The sequence below is a fragment of the Pagrus major genome, chromosome 13 (genome assembly GCF_040436345.1).
Source record: "Pagrus major chromosome 13, Pma_NU_1.0".
Classification (NCBI taxonomy): Eukaryota; Metazoa; Chordata; class Actinopteri; order Spariformes; family Sparidae; genus Pagrus; species Pagrus major.
Window position 1 is genome coordinate 31,938,361 of NC_133227.1, and position 19,552 is coordinate 31,957,912.

The 19,552-nt window shown below is 43.4% G+C and overlaps 1 protein-coding gene across 3 annotated transcripts; it reads right to left on the reverse strand.

The window, feature by feature from the left end:
* Positions 1-4,256: 4,256 nt before the first annotated feature.
* On the reverse strand, positions 4,257-7,823 carry LOC141007515 (aquaporin-11-like). 3 transcript variants are annotated; one of them, XM_073479876.1, is made up of 4 exons: positions 7,197-7,823; positions 6,182-6,298; positions 5,053-5,167; positions 4,257-4,807 (listed from the first exon to the last, which is right to left on the reverse strand). In XM_073479876.1, the coding sequence occupies exons 1-3, from the start codon at positions 7,783-7,785 to the stop codon at positions 5,070-5,072; spliced, it is 804 nt and encodes a 267-aa protein (XP_073335977.1). In that variant the 5' UTR covers positions 7,786-7,823; the 3' UTR covers positions 4,257-4,807; positions 5,053-5,069. The 3 variants fall into 3 exon arrangements, with proteins under 3 accessions (XP_073335977.1, XP_073335976.1, XP_073335975.1); XM_073479875.1 differs by having other exon boundaries at positions 5,043-5,167; XM_073479874.1 differs by having other exon boundaries at positions 4,257-5,167.
* Between the last annotated feature and the right edge of the window lie 11,729 nt (positions 7,824-19,552).

The following is a 19,552-nucleotide window of genomic DNA, read 5'->3' on the forward strand; positions in this document are numbered from 1 at the left end:
TGTCTTCCCGTCTCGTATGACTTCAGAAATCGCTGAACCTGAAAGGTGCCTCTGTAAGAATAGCATGGCTGATAGTAGTCCGGCGATGTGCCGGATCTCCGGCGTGACTGTGGGAAAAAAATGGAATTGGGGTTCACCTAGATCTAACACATTTTTCTGGATCCAAGAGAAGCGCAGCTTTCATTCTCAACCACACTAACAAGAGGCCTACTAGCCAATCAGAAGTAGGGTGGGGGCGGGACTTGGGGTGCTTCGCGTGCTGTTGAAAGTGATCCCCATTCTAATGACGCACCACAACTCACAGGATGGACTGCAGGTTAATGAAAACAGGAGAAGACACCAACGAAGTGGACAAAGACATTAAGAATAAATGGCACTGGGCATGGATAGAGGAGGTGGGTAGTGATGGCAAGCCCTTTGGGAGCTGGTGCCAGAAGCTCCGGGAACCAGGGGCATGTTTTTGCACGTCGTGCACAAGGCGGCTGATCGATGGAACCAGCGGCAAAAAAGTTCTCTCACGGCACGAGTCAGACCCAAGGCATAAATCAGCTGTCTGTGCCATTCAACACACCTCACGTTTGCTGGGGGCAACAGCCACAGCCGACAATGACTGATGGTGTGGCTGATTTAAAAATTCGCGTCTGCTCCTACATTGCTGAGCACGACCTGTCATTTAACATCGCTCGACCCCTCGTCAGTTTGTCAAAGAAATTAGCGGAGGATAAAGTCGCCCTCATGCACCTGTCCCTTTCGAGGCAGCATGCCAGCTATTTTATTACACATGGCATCTCGTCAGAGTTTAAAAAACTAAATTTTTTGTTGTTGTTATTAATGGAACTGAATGGCTGTTTTCTGTATTTAAAATAAATGGTGTATATTTTGCACTTATGTTTAAAAAAGTTAATAAGTGTCCTTGTTCATGCCGTAAGTCAATGGTTAGGCTACTAATCAAATCTTTTTCTACTTTGGAGTACTATAGCCACCTACTGACCTTTTTTTGTATTGCTTTAGTATAATCTATAGTCAGAGTATGCTAAAAGCAACGTGACAATATGGCAGATAATTGGCAAGATAGTTAAAAGGGTTATTTTCAAATAATGTTATAAATGTTATGCGTTAAAATGGTGCCGCATACATAGCACCCCCCACGGGTTAGCATGCTAACTTAAATAGATATCTGTGCAATACAATACAGACGTGTTTGACGTGACGTCAAAACGGTTATTTAATTGGAGTTCATTTTTGAGAGTTTTACATACAGCACCTTTAATACAACTCATTGAATCTATAAATGTGTCATAATATAAATATATTTTATTCAAAGTTTTCCCTCACTAGAATCGAGGGTCTGAGGACAGAGGATGGCGTTCACTGGGTTAGGGTTAGGGTAAAGCCCACTGAGGCTGTAAAAATACAATTGATTTTGATTTGATTTGAAATGCAAACCATTCACATCACCTTTCATTGTTTGAAATTTTTTTAATTTTTAATTTTAGAGAATGGTTTTTAACAGTGTAGCTTTGATGACGTTAGCCAACACTGAAAACAGATTTTAATGGAGGCGTCAAATTGTCTTCAATAACACAGCGTCAGAATATTGAACGGCTTGAAAACATGTGAACGATTGTTTGAGTAATAAAGCTAGAAATATCTTAAAGTGTGTGAAAATATAAAAAAATGTATTTACAGGCACAGTGTTGCTTTGAGCTAAATGCTAACAGCAGTATATCTTTAATTAAGTGTTAGCAGGTAATGCTTTCATTGTAGTTTAGTGTGTTAGTATTCAAACCTTTACTAAAAGATGATGGGCTGTCACTGGTTCAGCAGGTTTAGTGTTACGAACCACTGGCTGAGTAAAAATGGGCACATTGTTTCTTTGAGCTAAACGCTAACGTCGGCATTCTAACATGAGAACAATGAAAATGTTATGTATTACTGTTACATATTTGTATATATCACTGCTACATATATTTATGCATATAAAGGCAACTCTTTAGCTTATGAAGTGAAAGATTGAAGACTGGTAATCACACAGAAGAATTCAGTGGATGTCAGTGAATATGGCACCTGCAGGTTTTTGTGTCTTCACTGAACCCTTTTAGACACATTTGAATTTTCCATTTCATTTCATGTTGGAATCTTTAGAGGGAGGCTTCAAACTATGTGTCTCAATACACACCAATCAGCATCCTCTGAGGAACTACTGTCAGCTGTGGCCGCGGTTTGGATGTGACGAGCAGGGAGAAAAGCCACTGTTGGTTTGAAAACAACACGGCGGCTCCTCCAGAGGTTAGCGTAGCTGATGTAGCATCAGTTCTATCATAACTGGAGAGTTTATTTCATTAATTAAGTACAAAGAACGACTCTGAGAACATATTTTCACTTTTCACGCCACTGACTTCAGTCAGTCTGGTTTGATTGGCTCCTCTGGATGTAGCGCTCTGCTACTGTTGATCTGATTGGTTGAAGTTAGCATGTGATAGATGCTGATAGACAGATGGTTTGTCCAATCACCTGACAAGTCATTTATAAGTGTCCATCCTTTAAAAATCTTTTGTCTTTAAAAATCTTTTGTGACTGCCAGCTGATTCTGTGTAACAAACCATCTGATGTGTCTGGTCAGAGCTCACGAGAGCTGCTTTAATACGGCACTCATCATAAACATGGCATTGGTAATTTAATGCTCATTAGTGAAGCTGCGAGGAATTTATCAGCAACTGTAAAACAGTGAATGTTTAAGGCTGCATTCACATTGGATCTGCCATTGTGGCAAAAATGCAGCTTTTCCCATTCATTGTAATGAGGGCAGTGTGTTTTGGCTGTAGCGGTGTGGACCAAAGGGGGCTCTGCAAAAAGAAACGCAGCCAACTGTGGCGGAAAAGTTGAAGCCAACGCAACTTCTGGAGAAATGCAGCCCGATGTCCCGATCTGGTGGCCAATCACATAAAAGGGGCTATTTCCAGCGATTGACCGGAAGACGCCCAGAGGAAGAAAAAAAAGTTGTTCACCATGTAGCGTAGGAAATGGAGAGGAGGCTCTGGGTTGGGGGTTGAAAGCTCTTCTTCTTCCCTTTTCTGTCTAATAGGGGTCTCCAAACGGCTTTTTGGAACATTCCTGCTACCTTCTGGATTGGAGGCCGGGCTAAAGACTCCAATGTGACATCACACCACGGTCTGGCTTATGTTAATTAAATGACACTCTCACACCACCACACAAGTCTGTGGCATCTCGCCACAACATGGGATTTGGATAAATGCAGCCTAAGGGTCCAAGGGCTGGAGGAGCATTTTAAGGAACCAGAGTAAACCAGAACCAGTGTCACCAGTTCACTGCAGACAAACCAGAAGCATGAGACCAGAAACAAACTGGAGGTTTAATGTGGAAGTTAAAAACAGTTCCTCTGGCTGCCAGTAGAGGTCGTCAGCATGTAGCCAACATGTTCGGGGTTTTTGGTCTTGGTGAGTTCCTGTTAAATAGTCATGTGGAGTCAGTCAAATCAAATCAAATCAATTTTATTTATATAACCCAAAATCACAATCACATCGCCTCAATGGGCTTCACAGTCTGTACAGTGAACGACATCCTCTGTCCTCAGACCCTCGAGACGAGTGAGGACAAACTTTGTTTGTCATGTTGTGTATGTGTTGAATGTTATTTATGCTGCAGAGTGAACGGAGGAGCTCTTCTGTGGTATTTGGCTGAGTCAGACGGGGGGAGGAGGGGGAGAAGAGGGAGAAGAGGGCACAAAGGTCACGTTGTGTAACAGATACCAGGGAGGCCAAAGTCCCACCAAGTCCTCTGGAGGTCGACAGCTTCTTATTTTTGGAAGTATTCAAAAGTCCTTGAGGAGACCGACTGTTATTTCTTCTTGTTTTGTTGATAGAAATATTATTTATTGGATAATATGTTCAGATTTGTAGAATCATATTCCATATAAAGGAAAAACTATTAATTATGTAAACTAACAATCATAAAGATTTTACCTAGCTGCATGTGGCTCATCTGTCTGTGAGACCAGTGATGTTAAAAATAAAGATTTACGAATCGGACTGTAAGCAGGTTGTTAGTTTGTGTTGAGTTCAGACTTAGTGTTAAAATGAAGTCAACTGAAAGCAGACAGGATGCAGACAACATACAGTCAATTACTCTCTTATTATGTTTAATCGAAATATCGCACACAGAATTTTAAAACACTATAAATTGTCTGAACGAAAACTATCCTGTACATTCAGCTGACAGACCAAGAGTCAGAAATGTAAGAGAAAAATCTGTTTATTCACATTCTTACAGAAAGTAATCATACAGGTATGACTGTTAGGGTTAGAGTTATGAGATTAACGGTAAATGATCAGCTGGATCAACACAGTCAGACAATTTATTAATGCATGAAAACAAAAATACAAAAGACGGTAAAAGCTTTGGTCTTTCAAACTTCAGAGGAAAAGAAGAACTAAAAGTCAGCATCATGGTGTCAAAGTGAAATCCAGTCTTCCTTTAAACATCATTGGAAATATTTTGTTGTCATCACAAACATCTGAAATCTGAAAATCTTCATAATTAAATAAACCCACATGAATCAAACCATAAAAGACCACACAACCAAACGTGTGTGTCGTTTCCCTTCAGTGTCTCTGTGGTCGAACATCTGGTGCAGTTTGATGTAAAATAGTGATGATGCAGTTTGTTAGCCTTGTTTCTGTCCCTCCACCGTCTCTTCTGTCAGTCAGTCACATGAAGAGTTCAAACCGCTGTGTGTCGTCTCGTCTGATTGGTTCAGCTGCAGCAGAAGTCATGATAGTTCAGAGTGCTGTGAGAAACAAAGTGAACAAAGAATGAGCTGCTAATTAAGTCGTTACAGTAAAAGTGCTGTTAATGCATCTATCAGCACTGTGTGTGTGTTAAACTGTTAATATTCATCAGCCAGATTGACTGTAGGAGAAGAAAAAGCTGTAAACATGTCACCTGTCTTGACCCGTCCTCCCCCGTCTTGACCCATTCTCACCCGTCCTCACCTGTCTTGACCCTTCCTCACCGGTCTTTACCTGTCCTCACCTGTCCTCCAGTCACTGTTACTGAGTTTTCTGTTTCTGGACCTCCAGCCCGACCGAACTTTTTCCAGACAGGAACGGGATGATCTTTTCAAACAGAAGGATGCAGCTCGCCACACCTGGTGACACAAGTGAAAGAGGAACAGGAAGTGACTTTGGTCAACATAAAGGAGCCAATCAGGCTCCTGCAACGAGATTGTAGAGGACAATCATTAAAAAGATTAAAAACGAACATCATATGTGAATCAACGCTGAAGCCTGTGAATATTGTTTCGCACTTAAATCACAGCACTTATGTACTGAAGGTATCTTGATAAATAGCAGCTACTTTGCTCAGATGAGGGCTTGAAAATTGTTTCTATTTTTTCTTTTCTACTTTATCAACGGTGATATGTTGAGGTTTCTTTCTTGTGACAAATGCACTTATTGTAAGTCGCTTTGGACAAAAGCGTCTGCTGAATGTCCTAAATGTAAATGTAAATGTAAATGTCATGTAAATGTAACAGAGGCAGAAACACATAATTAATCTAATTACAGTCAGTTTGCTTAATTAGCTTCGTTAGCTCATATTTCTTAAAGGAATAGCTGCAGTTTGTTGATGAGGTGGTTAAGATTGAGCACTCATGTCTGTCCACTGAATATCTGTCGCTGGTTAGCTTAGCTTAGCACAGCACAAAGACTGTAAACGGGAGGAAACAGCTAGCCTGGTTATTTTGGGTGTTGTTGGTTTACATAATTTATCAAAGATTGAGAACAGAAGGGAACAGTAATGGACTCAGTCCTGGTGGGATTAACATCCAGAAACTAGCTGCACAGGTTCTGGGCTCTGTGGCTGTTCAGTAAATATGAAACTACAGACAGTTAGCTTAGCACAAAGTCTGTTTATTTAGATAACCTGAAAGGGAGCAGAACACCAGAGAACTGCCTGAAGGAGGAGAAGTGCTTTTCCCAACGTGCCAAATGTTTCCTTCAAAATGTCAAACTAAGAATCATTTCTGAACAGAAGGTCAGAAGTTTAATAAAAAAATGTGTCAGTTTTATATAATTCAAACAGAACTGGGTTCACACAACAATCTGTAACCACACTGTAATCAGGAGGAAACGGCTAAATCCACCACGTCAGCCCGCCTCACCTAAAACTGGGCCCAGCCAGTAGACGAAGCAGTACTCCAGATATGTGTGTCCGCTGCAGGGGAACTGGACGGAGAAGGCCAGGACGGGGTTAAAAACAGCTCCTGAAATACCTCCACCTGCACAGAGAAACAGCCGAGTCAGTGTGAAACTCAGATTAAACCTGTAACTGAACACAGTTATAGAAAACAAGAGAACATGAAAACACTTTCAATGCATCAGAACTACGGAGTCCAGTAACGAGAGCACAGAACTTCATCTGAACATGCAGACGGGTCAATATCACCACAGGAAAAGATTCAATAATCTGACGCCGTAACTAAGAATTAATCTCATTATTACTTCATGTGTCAGCAGAAGAAGCCCGAAAATATTCAGTTTACAGTCATAAAATAAAATATAAAACACTCACGTTTGAGAAGATTGAACCAGAAAATGTTTGAGGATTAATTAAATTTCACTTGATTATGAGCTGAATAAATGACAAATAATACATCTTTAAGATACAGGGCCCCTTCACACCAACTATCACCAATCAATTACAGTGATAGGCACAGACAGCTCAGTGATCAATTCATATTGATCACACACACATAGACCGGCCTATGACCCACAACCGCTGTGTGTTGATGACATCTTCATTAAAGGAGCAGTCTGTAGTTCTGGTGAGTAAATGTTAATGAGATGAGAAACATCGTCAAACAAACTGCACTTAAAGGACAACACAGTTTATACTGTTTGACTGTGTTTATATGTGGCGGACCCTGCCACCTTTCTAGCTTCACACAGTCTTCTGGGACCTTTCTGTCCTCTGAGAACAGCTTCTTTATTCACCCATGGAGAACAGTTGGTATTATGACCGCATTAATGTTGTAAAGATTAAAATTCTGACTTTGAATTTATTCTGTAAACCTGCTGCAGTGAGAGCGGCCGCTCAGTGTTACTGATCATCAACACGATTACCGATCATTACTAACCCTAACACTAACACCTGAGGGGAACACCTGAGGTAACCACCTGTGTAAACCAGAGCCGTGATGACAGCAGCGATGAAGTGAACGCGAACTTTCTCGTCCAGCTTGTGCGCGTGCATGGCGGCAGCCTGCACGATAAAGGCGCACGAGAGCTCCACGGCCGCAGCCTCCAGCACCGTCCCACCGAGCGGGTCGAAGCACCTGAACCCGAACCTCTGGTGCCTGACGTGGACGTCGGACAGACCCAGCGACCAAACGGAGGCGGCGAAAAACTGCGCCGCCACCGCAGCTGCGAACTGGCAGGCGGAGAGCAGGACGGCTGCCCGCAGGCTGCTCTTCCCCCGGCACGCGCTCTCCAGAGCCCCGCACGGGTTACACGTCGCTCCCCGGAAGGTGAGCAGGTGGATGACCGTCATGGTGTAGGTGAGGGTCAGGCTGACGGGCAGCTCCAGCCCGGCCGTTTCACCCAACAGTTTGAGTTCATGAGTGCAGCTGCATAGCTGGAAGGTGGACGCCGCCTCCAGGAGGTAAATCCAGTGAACTCCGCCGGAAAGACGCGCTGCTGTCCGGCTCGCCTCGCTGAGCAGCACCGCGGCTGCCAACACCGACACCGACACCAGCAGGTCGGTCATCTCCCCGTCAACGCTTCATGTGATGGGAGCAACTTCAGAGGATCACAGCACACTTAACTTCCCTCCTTTCTGACGTCATCAAATCCAGCTGATCCACAGGATACGTGGCGCTTCAGCCTTCAAAATAAAAGCATGATTCACTCGAGCCAGCACCCGGTATAGGTAGCTAAAAAATCTCAGAAATTAAGATAATTTTCCGAGCTTGTGTGCAGGAGATTTTAGATTGTAGTAGCTGAAGTTGTAAAGGACAATTCTGGTGACCATATGTCCAAAGATGTCAGGGATGTACACCTGATGTAAAGAGCAGTGAGCAGGTGATGGAGGTGGTCAGGGCCCTGGGCACAGGCAGTATAGGCGACTGCTAAGGGCCCCGTCATCCACGGGGGGAGAAAAGAATAAATAAAAATAATAATGCTATTTTTTACCAGTGCTATTACTATTATTATTTCGAAATATTATATAAGCCCACAGCAACATAACTTCATAGCAAAGCCTATTAAATAATGGAGGGGCCTTTCTTCTGGGTTCCTGGCTCGTTGCACTGTACCTGCCCTCTGTGAGGGTGGGGGGCGGGTCGAGAGGCGAGCTGCCTGGATCTGACCGGACCGTGACCCAAAGACCAAGAGAGAGATTTATTGACACTGTACGGAACCACAATGTCCAAAAGACTGAAACCATCCGGCGCCCAGGGAAGGAAAAGAAGGAAAGAAGAGGAAGAAACACGTGAAAAAGGTCGGGGTACAGCAACGTCAATGTGATGAAGTGAATGAAACTAATAGTTTAATGATCGTAGTGACCGTTGTTGGAGCAGAGTGTTAACTTGCTAGCTTACTTCGGACGATAGTAGCATTGTATAATAATCAGTAAATAGCTGAGTCGACGTAAGTTAATGTTACTCCACCTTAAATTCATCAGGGACATTTGGAAAGTTAATGTCACCTGTTCAGGTGTTATTTAACCTGTTGGCTGTGTTTTCCTGCTTGTATGTCAGTTAAAATACTTTCCATCCCCTTTATAAGTAATAGGGCAGCTGTAAGACTTTGGTTTATTGTGTCACAGTTTATGTTTGTTAAAGTTTACATCAGTGTGAAAGTGCAGTTAAAGTGTATTACTGTTAATACTCCATACCTTAGCTTTCAAATATCATTCATAGGCTACATACATACTTCTCTCTTCAGATGCACTTTTAAAATATTTCACCACCACCGCCAGTGACACAGCATCAGGTGCTCCTGTCCTCTACCTCAGCACAGAGTGACACAGCATCAGGACTAAAGGCTGCACCAGTAGACCTGCTGACTGGCCATCTCTTCTAACTGACAAAGTAAGAAAGGAGTTAGTTCACAGAGGACCATTTCAAATAAAAAACAGTTACACATTTCCCAAAAAAAAAGATGGGAGAAAGTGTCCACATGACTTTGTTTTACCAGAGTCTTAGTCAGTGGGGAAGAAATCAAAAGAAGCTGGCTGATGTACTCAAACAAGAATGATAGCTTGCACTGCTTCTGCTGCAAAAGGTTTCCTCCCAAAGAATACAGACTGTTTTTATTTTGGGTTAGGGTTAGGGTTATTGTGAAATTGGCTGTGTTGCAAGGGGCGCCAGCCAAAATCTTGCCTAGGGCACCAAATTGGTCAGGGCCGGCACTGAACACGGTTTACATCCAGGAAATGGACTTATTATTAATGGAAATGATAGTTTAGTTTTCTGTCACAACTGGATGAGAAAGAGTCAGTGTCAGAATTTAAGCTTTGACAATGTTAACCATCTATTAGAAAGGCTTTGGCCTTTGGTGTGTGTACTCTGACAATACAGCAATAATAATAATAATAATAATAATAATAATAATACGTTTCAGAGCCAGATAAAAACAGTCAATATAAGAGAAGTAGCTGATAAGAATAAAATGACAACAAACCACATCAGAGGTACACAGTACAGATAAAACACAAGTAAAAATGTAGCTACATTATGAAGCTTCAGGAAAGGCTCATCTAAACAGGTGAGTGTCAGTTGTGATTTACTTTGCACTGACTCCCTGAAGGAGATCATTCAGAGGGAAGGTGCAGCCACACTGAAGGTGTAACTCGTAGGGGAGCAGGGATGTTACAAACTGTGCATGTAGGTGGTGCCAAGCCCCATCAGAGACGTAAAAACAGGTAAAAGCACGTCTATATACAAGTATTGATGGTATTACTAAATACAAGGTTAGTTTAGAAGACATGATTCTATTCCTGCCACAGTTGTGGGTAAATTGTGCTGAGGTCTGAATAAAGTAGTCAGTCTCCACACACAATGTCTTATCAGGTACAAATGTGTCCTACTGTGAAATAATGTCCTGCAGTGAACTATTGGCATGAACTGGCCTACAGTGACCCCTACAGTCTGGAAGTAAACCTGTTGGAGTGGTTACTCAGGGCCAGTCGTCCAGGTAACTGCGATCCCATGCATATAAATAAAAATAGAAACAGGAGAAGCATTAATTTGTAATAGTAAAGGATATAACAATAATATATACATATACATCCTGCGTGGTGCTTGATTACCTGTCGCAGAATAGCACATTTTTAGATATTTATCTTGCTGTGATTGTGGACTCTCCAAATATTTGAATAAATAATACTGTTATGCTTTGGCAAACCCCTCTGACTGAAATTAAATGGAAAAAAATGCCACAGGCAACGACACAATACAATGTTGTTGTTTGATGTGTAGAAATTATTATTTTTTTTATTGTTGGAGGGTACCCCCGCGTGTCTCCAGCTGCACTTTGAGGAATAAGAAACTACACCGGACTTCTCATCAGCATGAGAGTGAGTCGATAATGACTGAATTTCATTCTAGAGTGAACTATTCCTTTAATATTATTGAATAAATTTCTTCAACAAATAACTTGAAAACTGGGGTTTCAGGCATCTTTTTAACCGGGGTTTCCGGAATGAATGAGGAGCTTGAGTCAAGTGCATCGTCAAGGATGACTTCCCCATCATCTGAGCTTGTCTCCGGTGTATCATCAGATGTGTCTTCCAGTAAGGATCAGGAGTCATCAGAAAATGTTAGTGGAATTTTTTGCCAAAAAAAAAAACATCTATTATATTACACAACAATGTCGAAGCCATAGATTAAAATCTGAGATCTATGGCTTCCAAATTGCTGTGTAATAGATGGAAATATGAAAATTGTAGATGAGAAAAGGGAAACAGAAAATGAAAACTCACAAAATAAATTTTCCAACTTTCTCACATGTTCATGTTTTTGGGCTGAGTTAGTTAGTCATGACGGTATGCTTCTGGGTGTCTTGGGTGTCGAGGGTTGGCCTCTCACAAGTCTGTCTACCGTGAGTTCGAGCTGCTGCAATCTGGTTGCAACGTTTTCACAGTTGCAGTAGCATTTGTCTTGCTTCGGAAATGGACTCGGACTCTCAGTCTTACAAGACTGACTTGAGGCATCTTGGTACTGCATAACAGGTGAGGAAGGCAGAGGACGGCTATGACCAAGCCCACCGGAGGAGGATGCCTTGCCACCAGAGGAGGATGTGTTGACACCGGAGGAGGATGGGTTAGGGGAGGGGAAATTAAATGGCATCCACCAAGGTGCAACCGGAAGGTGCACTCTCCACCGCCGTGAATTCACCCGTCCCCCCCTGTCCCCTTTAGCTTTCAAACAACTAAAGGCGCTCATTGTGAGGATATTTCCGTTAAATAAAATTGTTTTTAAATGAAACTTATCTCAAATATAAATGTATTTTTTGTCTTTTTTGTTGTTGTTTTTTTTGTTTATTTACATTTTTTGTTTGTCTTATTGTTGTTTATTTTTCTTGATTAATCATTTTTCTTCTTGTTTCCCTAGGTAGCGGCTACGTTTCGATCGGATTGTATCTTCTTCAGGCCAGGAGACACAGGTAAGTATGCAAGTTTTGCTTCAGGTAAGGAGATATTTTCCCTTCGAATGTTAATGCCAAACTGATTTAATGTTAGTAGTCTTCCCTTTTATACTCTCCCTTATGTGCACTAATTTCCCAAATTGAATTTGTCTATGTTAGATTTAACTTGTTTTTAGATGTGTTTTTAATCAATTAAATTAATGTTTTTTAATCCTATTTACCATATCCCCAATTATATATACACCTTATGAATTTAGAATTTGGTTTTTAATAGTTTTTATGAACTATGTATTAATTACCCTTCCTTCTCTTCCTTCCTTTCCATTTACAAAGCCCTCATGTTTTAAACCCTGCTTCCCAATCCAATTGTCTATATACCTTTATTTATTTATGAATTTATTTGTAGTCCTTCTTCCTTTTTACCAATTTCCTTCCCGTGTCTTCCATTTACTCATCCATCCTTACATGTCACCTCCAGTCTACAGTGGGCATTACTTTGGCTTAATACCTCTTACACTGGAGCATATTTGGGTTTTCCAGGCAGGGTTTGGGGATGGGGTTAAGGTTAGAATGGGTGTAGGGGTAGGATTAATGCCTGAAATTGGGCTATGGGGTTAGGGTTACGGCCATGTAGGGTTGGTTAAGATATGTCTCCTGAAACCCTCTCCGAGAGGAGAAGGGTGCTGCACGGTCCTTCCACCCGTCCAACCGGCCGAAACCTCGGTCCCACTGGGGTTGACGGTCCCTATGGCGCCTCCTCCCATAGCTGACCTCCGTCCAGTCGTCCATGTTTTTTAAATTGTTTTTAAAGGTTTAAATTTTTGTTTTGTTTTTTGTTTTTAAAAATGAATAAAGAAAATTGCTTTCCAAAAAATAGGAAAGAATTGTTTTTAAATTAAATGGTGTTTTTCAGAAAAAAATAAAATTGTTTTTAATAAAAAATCAAATTGTTTTTAAATAACTAAAGAAGGTTTGCCAAAGTAAAACGACGTTTCGATCTCTTCTGGATCTTCTTCATGTCTAGGCACATAAAAAACTGTACTGGCTAGCAATGCTTGGCTGTATAGAGAGGTATTCATTGCTTGCTGGTCAAGTTCGTTATGAGCTGTCTCTCTCTATTGCCCTTCCTTTTATACCCTCTGTTTTTAACTTGAATGTTCAACTTAAGTTTTTATCTCTGTGTTAGTGTTCCCTTGTTTTTAACGTCCTTCTTATGAATGAAGGTATACAAGTTTTTAATCAATTTTACCACCCATTGCAACCCTGTAAATATGAAATACATTATAATTAAATAAATATTTATATATTTATGTGTTTTTATATATTTATACATATTTTGTTTATGTGTTTGAATTTGTAAGTATCATAAATTGTAAAACCTCATAACCCATGAACTTAAAATTTAGAGTCAGGGCTGAGGCTAAGATCAAGGGTTGTGGTTAGGGTTAGGACAAGGGTTGTGGTTAGGGTTAGGGTTAGGGGATTAGGATAAGAGGTTTTAGCAGGAGTGCACCCGGGTGCACGCCGTTTTTGGTGAATATCTTTTGACAGGAAGGTGGCAGAGGGATGGGAGGCAGGTGCACCCCCCCAAAAGTGAGGAGCGGGTTTCCAACGGCGCCAGGCCCGAGTCCGTGCGACCTCCCCTTCCGGAGGTGTGGAGTCGGGCACCACAAGCGCCGCAGGCCGTAGCGGCACCGCACGCGCTGCAGACCGTAGCCATAGGCATGCTTGCTGGGGTAATTCTGGATGTTTTGTGTGATATTTTCACATGATCTGTGTTTCTGTTGTGCCAGCATTGAACGGCAAAGGTTAACTTTTTGAAAAAATGATGTTGGTAACATCCTGTAGCATGTTTTCTCTTTGTTAAATGGTATCACAACATGCAGGTGCAATTGATTGAAAAGTTAGTATGGCAGAGAGGCTGAAGAACCATGAGCAAATAAACTGTGATTAGCTATTTCTCCAAAAAGAAACAAATTCACACACTGACACAGATAGGCAGGCAGGCAGTAAGACAGACAGACAGACTGACTTGCAGGCAGACAGACTGACTTGCAGGCAGACAGGCATTATTAAAGGAGGGTTAGTTATGGTTAGGGCCAGATTGGTTAGGTTTAGGCATTATTAAAGGAGGGTTGGTCATGTTTAGTGCCAGATTGAGGGCAAAAAGACCCTTTTTGCCCACTTGGAGCATCACTAGTGCTGAGGCATCGCCTGTGCTGCTCGCCATAGCGGTTTTCCACGGCCAAAACCTAAGTGTGTCGCTCTGTGCAGTGCTCCTTGGCTGCCACAGGAGGGGGCAAAGACAGACAGATGAGGCAGCATAGGTGCTGGAGCCTGTCTCCTCAGGTCTCGCATCACCTGTGCTGCAGGCCGTAGCCGAGAGCTGTAGGATAAGAGGTTTTAGCAGGAGTGCACCCCGGTGCAAGACATTTCTGATGAATATCTTTTGACAGGAAGGTGCCAGAGTCACGGGAGGCAGGTGCAACCCCCCAAAAGTGAGGAGCGGCTTTCCAACGGCGCCAGGCCCGGGTCCGTGCGACCTCCCCTTCTGGAGGTGTGGAGTCAGGCACCACAAGCGCTTCAGGTCGCTGCAGGACTCAGCCACCGGCCGTAGACACGCTTGCTGAGGTAATTCTGGATGTTTTGTGTGATATTTTCGTTGGTAACATCCAGCAGCGTGTTTTCTCTTTGTTAAATGGTATCACAATATGCAGGTGCAATTGATTGAAAACTTAGTCTGGCAGAGGGGCTTAAGAACCATGAGCAAATAAACTGTGATTAGCTATTCCTCCAAAAAGAAACAAATTCACACACTGACACAGACAAACAGACAGACAGATAGACAGACATACAGACAGACTGACTTGCAGAGACACATACAGACAGACAGACTGACTTGCAGGCAGGCAGACAGGTATTATTAAAGGAGGATTGGTTATGGTAAGGTGCCAGATTGAGGGTAAAAACAGCCATTGAGACCACTTGTAGCATCAGTAACGGTGAGGCATCGCCTGTGCTGCTCGCAGTAGCGGTTTTCCACCCACAAAAACTAAGTGCGTCGCTCTTTGCAGTGCTCCTGGGCCGCCACAGGAGGGGGCAAAGACATACGTACAGAGAGACAGAGAGACAGACAGACAGAGAGACAGCAGAGAGACAGACTGACTTGCAGAGACATATACAGACAGACAGACAGACAGACAGAGAGACAGAGAGACAGCAGACAGACAGAGAGACAGCAGAGAGCCTGGCCAGACAAAGACAGGCAGACGAGGCAGCATAGGTGCTGCAGCTTGTCTCCTCAGGTCTGGCATCACCAGTGCTGCTGGTTGTAGCCGAGAGCTCCAGGATAAGAGGTTTTAGCAGGAGTGCACCCCGGTGCAGGACATTTTTGATGAATATCTTTTGACAAGACAAACAGACAAACAGACAGACAGGCAGGCAGACAGACAGGCAGGCAGGCAGACAGACAGGGAGGCAGTAAGACAGACAGACAGACAGACTGACTTGCAGAGACATATACAGACAGACAGACAGACAGACAGACAGACTGACTTGCAGAGACACATACAGACAGACAGACTGACTTGCAGGCAGGCAGACAGGTATTATTAAAGGAGGATTGGTTATGGTAAGGTGCCAGATAGGGTTAGGGTTAGGGTTAGGGTGGGACGAGACTTGTCCTCGGCGGGGAGGTTGCGTAGCAACTCCTTGAATTTCTCCGCAACATCATTGAGGAGCTCTGTTGCCGCCAGGACGTACAAGTCATTTTTGAGCAATCTAGTGTCCGGTTTGGTCTTACTGGCTGCGACCACGGTCAGCAGGAGATGGTAGCCACCATCTACGTAGCCCAGCGTATGACCCACAGCATTTTTGAGGGCAACAAGCCCATCAGGGCTGTATGTAGTGAGATCCACATGTTTTTAAAGGAAGGGGTAATGTGGTTTCATTAGTGCAAAGTTGAATTTTGGAAGAATCAGGTAGTGCAGCCCACCTTGAAGTGCTGTCAGATGTTGAAATTCCACTAGAATCCCATCAATGTCAAAAGAAAATTGAAGAAAAGAGTCTGGGTCAGTGACAGTGGTGGAATGTACACGAATTGTGGCACGTGAATGCAGAAAGTCTCCAACATTTGCAAAATTTTTGAAGGCATCCACCAGATTGTTGGCGTTGCTCACCCCAGCATCCAGAATGTCATCACTGCCAGCCATTATGTGTGTGTGCATGCGTGCGTGTGTGTGTCTGTGGTGTTAGGCAAGTCAACAATGAAATCAGCAAATGTGAGCAAGTGGGACACAGTTGGCATACTTAATTTTTTTTTTCAAAAAATGGTAAACCCACAATGTCTTCACTGATTACAAACTACAACCAGATATAAAGTTCTGCATGTTGATTTAATATATTAAATAGAAATGTATATGTTTATGTATTTTAAAATATTTATATATCTATGTATATTTATGTCACTTCAATGGATGATGTGATAAGGGGAAGTGATTGTGCAACATGTTGGACTTTTTGGTTGTGCCTCAGTGGACCTGTCGACTCTAGGGATTGAGCCTACCCAGCTGGTCTATTACTGCCTTACCAAACAGCAGTAGACCAGCTGGGTAGACCCAATCCCCACAGTCCATAGGAGCACTGAGGCATGTAAGCCCCCACGCCACGTCAAGGCAAAGTCCTTGTGGGTTTTTTTGTTTTTTTTTTTGTATTTTTTGTATTTTTTTGTTGTTTTTGTTGTTGTTTTTTTTTTTTTTAATTTTTTAAGTTTTTTTAATGAACATGAATTTGTTGTGAGTGGGTGAATGTGTTTGTGAATGTACGTATTTAAGTATGTAAGTCAGTGTGTGTGTGTGTGTGAGTGTGAGTGTGAGTGTGAGTGTGTGAGTGAGTGAGTGAGTGAGTGAGTGAGTGTGTGTGTGTGTGTGTGTGTGTGTGTGTGTGAGTGAGTGAGTGTGAGTGTGAGTGTGAGTGTGTGTGTGACAGTCAGTCAGTCAGTCAGTCAGTGTGTGTGTGTGTGTGTGTGGTTGTGTGTGACAGTCAGTCAGTCAGTCAGTCAGTGTGTGTGTGTGTGTGTGTAAGAATAGAAAGATGCCAACAGCATAACATTATATATGAACTTTTTTTTTAAACATGAATTGACATAAGTCAATTATTAACTTTTTTAGGGAGTGTAAGGGGGGGGAGGCTCCGAGTCGTCTTCAACAATGATGAGGGTGTCGTCATCGTCATTGTTTTCGATAGGTTCGTCGGAGAATGGACTGCCTTGTCCAACATTGACGATGACGATGTCGTCACATTTCTCCTCAGATGTGGGAGAGCTAGGACTTTGTGGTGCGGTGACAAATCCCTGCCCTTCACCCCCTTCTCCACGTCGGGGAGTAAAGGGACTGAGGGGTGGAGTGTCATCACTTTCGTCCTCGGTCAGCTCGGCGCGACCTAATATCATCGTGTCCGAGTCTGAGTCGTCCTCGACTTGCTCCCATCTGCAGAGCTTTGCAGGTTTCGGGGTGTCGCTCGACTGGTCGTCCTCCCCACCAGCGAGTGTTGTGAGCGAATGAGTGTGCGTGTGTATTGTGTGTTAGGGTTGTGAGTGTGAGCAAGTGTTGTGAGTGAATGAGTATGCGCTTGTGCTAAGGGCTTGTGTTCCCCCAAATGTCCTCTATCCATCCATGGAGGTATTTATAATTTTTTAAGGGTTAGGGTTAGGGGGTTAGGGTTAGGGTTAGGGGCGGGGAACTGATCCCGTCTCCAACCTCCGGAGACTGGGAAGTCGTCCCGTCTCCGGTAGGAAACGGGAGGTGCTCTCTCCGTCCACCCTCCTCTCTCGTCCTGGTACGGCTGGCGCGCCGGCCGGCGTCGACCACCCCGTTGGACCAGGGTCCAATCCTCTTCATGGTACCCACCCATGAGGTGAGTGCAAAATAACTTTTTTTAGAAAAAAAATATAAATCTATTTTAATTAAACAAATAAGGAAGGTGTGTCAGCGCAACGTTTCGACCCTCTCCGGGTCTTCCTCAGGCCTAGGGTTAGGGTTAGGGTTAGGGGTTGGGGACTGAACCTGTCCCCCAAAGGGGTTCGGGGAAGGGAATTGTGCCCTTCTCCCGAAGGGAACAGGAGTGGCACTCTCCATCCCCCGGTCGTGCCTGCCTCCCCGGTCCCACCTTCTCATGTTTGGGTAGGGTTGGCGTGGCCGTTGGTGTCTCCCACCACGACGGACCACCGTCCACCCCCCATCATCCAGACGTCCCATAATTTGGGTAAGTATAATTTTTTATCGCGGTGTATTTATTTAATAACCACTTGTTTTTTTATTTCTATTTATTTAGATATATATAATGAAATTAAAGTTTATATGAAGTATTATTTAAATTAAATATACGTGTGCCTAGGGGCAACGTTTCGAACCGTCCGGTTCTTCTTCAGGCCTAGCACATGAAAAAAGGAATTGGCTTTGTCTCTACTGGCTGTGGAATGATGCTTCCCCTCTGACTGCCCAAGTAAGAATGAGCTCTCTCTCTTGAGCTCCTGCTTTTATACTCTGGTTGGACACGCCCCCTTTGAAATGCAATGTTAACTTCTAATGCTTTTTTCTTGCAGGTAAAATCCGGATTGTTTTTAAAGAATTGGTTTAAAGGTAAGTATAGGTAAGTGACAAATTGTCGTTTATAAATGGTTTTAAGGTAAGTATTATTATTAATTTTGTTTTACAGGTAATAAGGTAAGTATAATTATTAATTTGTTTTACAGGTAATAAAGGTAAGTATAATTATTAATTTGTTTTACAGGTAATAAAGGTAAGTATAATTTATTTCTATAATTAGGGTTAGGGCCAGAATATTGGTTAGGGTTAGGGCCAAAATTGGTTAGGGTTAGGGCCAGGATATTGGGTAGGGTTAGGGCCAAAAAATTGGTTAGGGTTAGGGCCAGAGTATTGGGTAGGGTTAGGGCCAAAAATTGGTTAGGGTTAGGGCCAGGATATTGGGTAGGGTTAGGGCCAAAAAATTGGTTAGGGTTAGGGCCAGAGTATTGGGTAGGGTTAGGTCCAAAATTGGTTAGGGTTAGGGCCAGGATATTGGGTTAGGGTTAGGGTTAGGGTTAGGGTTAGGGGTTAGGGTTAGGGTTAGGGTTAGGGGGTTAGGGTTAGGGTTAGGGTTAGGGTTATGAGATTATATGTAAAAGTTGGGTCTTCCTTAACCTTAAACAGACTTACCGTCTAAAAAGCCCAGCGTAGCTTTCGCACCCGTCGCCGACAATGTGTGTGTATTGCGTGCCAAATGCCAGGAAAGCTGTAGGACCCAGCATTCCAATGCCAGGTTCCAGGTACACTGCTGTTTGTATTTTTGGCCAGCTGGTGGCGCTCTACCAAAATCTGAGAGTCCATGATCTCAGTAGGCATCCAGCATGTCCCTACCAGTCCCTTACTATGATAACCTAAGGCCTCCGGGGGCCCCACCCCACGACTAGGAGTCCATCATCTCAGTAGGCACCCAGCATGTCTATACCAAACCCTGGCCATGATAACCTAGGGCCCCCAGGGGCCACACCCTGCACCAAGGAGTCCATAATCTCAGTAGGCACCCAGCATGTCACTACCATTCCCTGACTATGATAACCTAAGGCCTCCAGGGGCCCAACCCCACGACTAGGAGTCCATCATCTCAGTAGGCACCCAGCATGTCTATACCAAACCCTGACCATGATAACCTAGGGCCCCCAGGGGCCACACCCTGCACCAAGGAGTCCATAATCTCAGTAGGCACCCAGCATGTCACTACCATTCCCTGACTATGATAACCTAAGGCCTCCAGGGGCACCACCCCACAACTAGGATTCCATGATCTCAGTAGGCACCCAGCATGTACCTACCGGACCCTGACTATGA

Coding starts and splice junctions, on each gene's coding strand:
- LOC141007515 (XM_073479876.1), bottom strand. CDS start 7,785: ATGACCGACCTGCTGGTGTCGGTGTCGGTGTTGGCAGCCGCGGTGCTG. Junction 6,299..7,196: donor CACGGCTCTGGTTTACACAG/GTGGTTACCTCA, acceptor TTCTCTGTGCAG/GTGGAGGTATTTCAGGAGCT. Junction 5,168..6,181: donor CTGGCTGGGCCCAGTTTTAG/GTGAGGCGGGCT, acceptor TTGTGTCACCAG/GTGTGGCGAGCTGCATCCTT.